This window comes from Oncorhynchus mykiss, chromosome 18 (assembly GCF_057628025.1).
Source record: "Oncorhynchus mykiss isolate SJ-2025 chromosome 18, ASM5762802v1, whole genome shotgun sequence".
Lineage (NCBI taxonomy): Eukaryota > Metazoa > Chordata > Actinopteri > Salmoniformes > Salmonidae > Oncorhynchus > Oncorhynchus mykiss.
Genome location: NC_143039.1, coordinates 15344001 through 15350000, shown reverse-complemented (window position 1 = coordinate 15350000; position 6000 = coordinate 15344001). Strand labels below are relative to the sequence as shown.

At 40.4% G+C, this 6000-nt stretch overlaps 1 protein-coding gene across 1 annotated transcript in view; it reads left to right on the top strand.

Moving 5' to 3' along the window:
* dmd (dystrophin) overlaps positions 1–6000 on the top strand; it is a 462454-nt gene that overhangs the window by 445598 nt on the left and 10856 nt on the right. The window contains exons 87-88 of the mRNA XM_090209468.1: positions 1772–1837; positions 3878–3943. Of these exons, the coding sequence (XP_090065594.1) occupies positions 1772–1837; positions 3878–3943 (132 nt within the window). The remainder of the gene's footprint in view (positions 1–1771; positions 1838–3877; positions 3944–6000) is intronic.

Here is a 6000-nt window from a genome sequence, read left to right as displayed (position 1 = left end):
CACACACACACACACACACGTACATACATACACACACACATACATACACACACACACACACACACACACACACACACACACACTCAGTACTGCCTGTTAGTTACAGTTATTTTATGTGGCTGCCAGTGTCTGTCAGTGTTCATGTTTCCTGTGTCTGCTGCAGCCATTAAACCAGCACAACACAACACTCATCCACATGTTATCTGTCATACAAAGTACTGTAGTCTATATCATGTTATAATTCATCCTGTAGTCTATATCATGTTATAACTCATCCTGTTGTCTATATCAGGTTATAACTCATCCTGTTACTGTACTGTAGTCTATATCATGTTATAACTCATCCTGTTACTGTAGTCTGTATGATGTTATAACTCATCCTGTCTCTGTACTGTAGTCTATATCATGTTATAACTCATCCTGTCTCTGTACTGTAGTCTATATCAGGTTATAACTCATCCTGTAGTCTGTATGATGTTATAACTCATCCTGTCACTGTACTGTAGTTTATATCATGTTATAACTCATCCTGTTACTGTAGTCTATATGATGTTATAACTCATCCTGTCTCTGTACTTTAGTTTATATCATGTTATAACTCATCCTGTTACTGTACTGTAGTTTATATCATGTTATAACTCATCCTGTTACTGTAGTCTATATCATGTTATAACTCATCCTGTTACTGTGTCACTGTACTGTAGTCTATATCATGTTATAACTCATCCTGTCACTGTACTGTAGTCTATATCATGTTATAACTCATCCTGTCACTGTACTGTAGTCTATATCATGTTATAACTCATCCTGTTACTGTACTGTAGTCTATATCATGTTATAACTCATCCTGTAGTCTATGTCATGTTATAACTCATCCTGTTACTGTAGTCTATAACATGTTATAACTCATCCTGTTACTGTGTCACTGTACTGTAGTCTATATCATGTTATAACTCATCCTGTTACTGTACTGTAGTCTATATCATGTTATAACTCATCCTGTCTCTGTACTGTAGTCTATATCATGTTATAACTCACCCTGTTACTGTACTGTAGTCTATATCATGTTATAACTCATCCTGTAGTCTATATCATGTTATAACTCATCCTGTTACTGTGTCACTGTACTGTAGTCTATATCATGTTATAACTCATCCTGTTACTGTACTGTATGTAGTCTATATCATGTTATAACTCATCCTGTCTCTGTACTGTAGTCTATATCATGTTATAACTCATCCTGTCTCTGTACTGTAGTCTATATCATGTTATAACTCATCCTGTTACTGTACTGTAGTCTATATGATGTTATAACTCATCCTGTCTCTGTACTGTAGTCTATATCATGTTATAACTCATCCTGTCACTGTACTGTAGTCTATATCATGTTATAACTCATCCTGTTACTGTAGTCTATATCATGTTATAACTAATCCTGTTACTGTAGTCTATATCATGTTATAACTCATCCTGTAGTCTATATGATGTTATAACTCATCATGTCACTGTGCTGTAGTCTATATCATGTTATAACTCATCCTGTTACTGTACTGTAGTCTATATCATGTTATAACTCATCCTGTCTCTGCACTGTACTGTGGGTGCTGGGGGCTATATAGAGCTCTGTGGTTCATATTGACATGACACTGTCTAGTGGACCTGTTGAAGCGTGTGTTGTCTGGATCACAACAGCTGACATCTTTAGGTTTTATTCCCTCTGTGTCTTTCTCTTTCGTTCTCTTCCTCTCCTCTCTCTCTCTCCTGTCTGTAGGCCTGCATCCTCCCCCCAGCTTTCCCATGACGACACACATTCACGCATCGAGCATTACGCCAGCCGGTAAGATAAAGACCCACCTGTATTTACGTAGTTAGACTCTAATCTCTCAGCTACTGATTGACTGTAGAGTTACTGTGTCCAGGAGTATAGACTCACTCACTGAATGTTGAACTTTAGACCTAGTTTCAACCAGATACTAACAGGCATTATCGTGTAATGCTGATTCCACCTTCAGTAGAGGTTTTTCTCCCCCTTGTTTACTAAACTAGTGAATCTTTACTCTGTAACCGTTTACCTGAGGCTTGTACCATGGTATTCATCCCAAGGTCCAGGGTCTACCACTGAATTGCCCTGGAACAATAGAGATGGTATTCAGCCCAGAGTCCAGGGTCTACCACTGATTTGTCCTGGAACAATAGAGATGGTATTCAGCCCAGAGTCCAGGGTCTACCACTGAATTGCCCTGGAACAATAGAGATGGTATTCAGCCCAGGGTCTACCACTGAATTGTCCTGGAACAATAGAGATGGTATTCAGCCCAGAGTCCAGGGTCTACCACTGAATTGTCCTGGAACAATAGAGATGGTATTCAGCCCAAAGTCTACCACCTAATTGTCCTGGAACAATAGAGATGGTATTCAGCCCAGGGTCTACCATTGAATTGCCCTGGAACAATAGAGATGGTATTCAGCCCAGAGTCCAGGGTCTACCATTGAATTGCCCTGGAACAATAGAGATGGTATTCAGCCCAGAGTCCAGGGTCTACCATTGAATTGCCCTGGAACAATAGAGATGGTATTCAGCCCAGAGTCCAGAGTCTACCACTGAATTGTCCTGGAACAATAGAGATGGTATTCAGCCCAGAGTCCAGGGTCTACCACTGAATTGCCCTGGAACAATAGAGATGGTATTCAGCCCAGAGTCCAGGGTCTACCACTGAATTGTCCTGGAACAATAGAGATGGTATTCAGCCCAGAGTCCAGAGTCTACCACTGAATTGCCCTGGAACAATAGAGATGGTATTCAGTCCAGAGTCCAGGGTCTACCACTGAATTGTCCTGGAACAATAGAGATGGTATTCAGCCCAGAGTCCAGAGTCTACCACTGAATTGTCCTGGAACAATAGAGATGGTATTCAGCCCAGAGTCCAGAGTCTACCACTGAATTGTCCTGGAACAATAGAGATGGTATTCAGCCCAGAGTCCAGGGTCTACCACTGAATTGCCCTGGAACAATAGAGATGGTATTCAGCCCAGAGTCCAGGGTCTACCACTGAATTGCCCTGGAACAATAGAGATGGTATTCAGCCCAGAGTCTACCACTGAATTGCCCTGGAACAATAGAGATGGTATTCAGCCCAGAGTCCAGGGTCTACCACTGAATTGCCCTGGAACAATAGAGATGGTATTCAGCCCAGAGTCTACCACTGAATTGCCCTGGAACAATAGAGATGGTATTCAGCCCAGAGTCCAGGGTCTACCACTGAATTGTCCTGGAACAATAGAGATGGTATTCAGCCCAGAGTCTACCACTGAATTGCCCTGGAACAATAGAGATGGTATTCAGCCCAGAGTCCAGGGTCTACCATTGAATTGTCCTGGAACAATAGAGATGGTATTCAGCCCAGAGTCCAGGGTCTACCACTGAATTGCCCTGGAACAATAGAGATGGTATTCAGCCCAGAGTCTACCACCTAATTGTCCTGGAACAATAGAGATGGTATTCAGCCCAGAGTCCAGGGTCTACCACTGAATTGTCCTGGAACAATAGAGATGGTATTCAGCCCAGAGTCTACCACTGAATTGTCCTGGAACAATAGAGATGGTATTCAGCCCAGAGTCCAGGGTCTACCACTGAATTGCCCTGGAACAATAGAGATGGTATTCAGCCCAGGGTCTACCACTGAATTGTCCTGGAACAATAGAGATGTTATTCAGTCCAGGGTCTACCACTGAATTGTCCTGGAACAATAGAGATGGTATTCAGCCCAGAGTCCAGGGTCTACCACTGAATTGCCCTGGACAGTGCTGCTCATTCTGTACTAATAGTAGTGAAATGAGTGGAATGTGACCACTGAAATGAATGTGTCTCCCCCCACAGGTTAGCTGAAATGGAGAACCGTAATGGATCTTATCTGAATGACAGTATCTCACCCAATGAGAGCATGTGAGTCCACCCCTTCCTCTTTCAATCCTGTCGTTGATTGGCTTGCTTTGTGAATTGGCTCAGTGGGTTAGGTATGAAGCTGTGTTGTCTCTGTGAGGTGGGTTCTGTCTAGAGCAGTCATGAGGAACACTTGGAGTCTCCTACGGATGGTTTTTAAAGGTTAATTTAACTCTCCACTAAACTGAGCACGCTGAAGATTTGAAATGCTCAACTAACTATCACACAAACTGTTCATCGAACACGCTGTTGAATATCAACAAAGTTGCAGTTTGACCATCTATAGACCATCTATAGACCTTCTATAGTTATAGACCATCTATAGACCTTCTATAGTTATAGACCATCTATAGTTATAGACCTTCTATAGTTATAGACCATCTATAGACCATCTATAGACCTTCTATAGACCTTCTATAGTTATAGACCATCTATAGACCATCTATAGACCTTCTATAGACCTTCTATAGTTATAGACCATCTATAGACCATCTATAGACCTTCTATAGACCATCTATAGACCATCTATAGACCTTCTATAGACCATCTATAGACCATCTATAGACCATCTATAGACCATCTATAGACCTTCTATAGACCATCTATAGTTATAGACCATCTATAGTTATAGACCATCTATAGACCATCTATAGACCATCTATAGACCATCTATAGACCTTCTATAGTTATAGACCATCTATAGACCTTCTATAGACCTTCTATAGACCTTCTATAGACCATCTATAGACCTTCTATAGACCATCTATAGACCTTCTATAGACCATCTATAGACCTTCTATAGACCTTCTATAGACCATCTATAGACCTTCTATAGACCATCTATAGTTATAGACCATCTATAGACCATCTATAGTTATAGACCATCTATAGACCTTCTATAGACCATCTATAGACCTTCTATAGACCATCTATAGACCTTCTATAGACCATCTATAGTTATAGACCATCTATAGACCATCTATAGTTATAGACCATCTATAGACCATCTATAGACCATCTGTAGTTATAGACCATCTACAGACCCTCTATAGACCATCTATAGTTATAGACCATCTATAGACCATCTATAGTTATAGACCATCTATAGTTATAGACCTTCTATAGACCATCTATAGACCATCTATAGTTATAGACCATCTATAGACCATCTATAGACCATCTGTAGTTATAGACCATCTACAGACCCTCTATAGACCATCTATAGTTATATACCATCTATAGTTATAGACCTTCTATAGACCATCTATGGACCATCTATAGTTATAGACCATCTATAGTTATAGACCATCTATGGACCATCTATAATTATAGACCATCTATAGACCATCTATAGACCATCTATAGTTATAGACCATCTATAGACCCTCTATAGACCCTCTATAGACCATCTATAGACCATCTATAGTTATAGACCATCTATAGTTATAGACCATCTACAGACCCTCTATAGACCATCTATAGTTATAGACCATCTATAGACCATCTATTGACCATTTATAGTTATAGACCATCTATAGACCATCTATAGTTATAGACCATCTACAGACCATCTATAGACCATTTATAGTTATAGACCATCTATAGACCATCTATTGCTACAGACCATCTATAGACCATCTATAGACCAGCTATAGACCATCTATTGACCATCTACAGACCATCTATTGACCATCTACAGACCATCTATTGACCGTCGACAGACCATCTATTGACCATCTACAGACCATCTATTGACCATATACAGACCATCTATTGACCATCTACAGACCATCTATTGACCATCTACTGACCATCTATTGACCATCTACAGACCATCTATTGACCATCTACAGACCATCTACAGACCATCTACAGACCATCTACTGACCATCTATTGACCATCTACTGACCATCTATTGACCATCTACAGACCATCTACAGACCATCTACAGACCATCTACTGACCATCTACTGACCATCTATTGACCATCTACTGACCATCTATTGACCATCTACAGACCATCTACAGACCATCTACTGACCATCTACAGACCATCTAC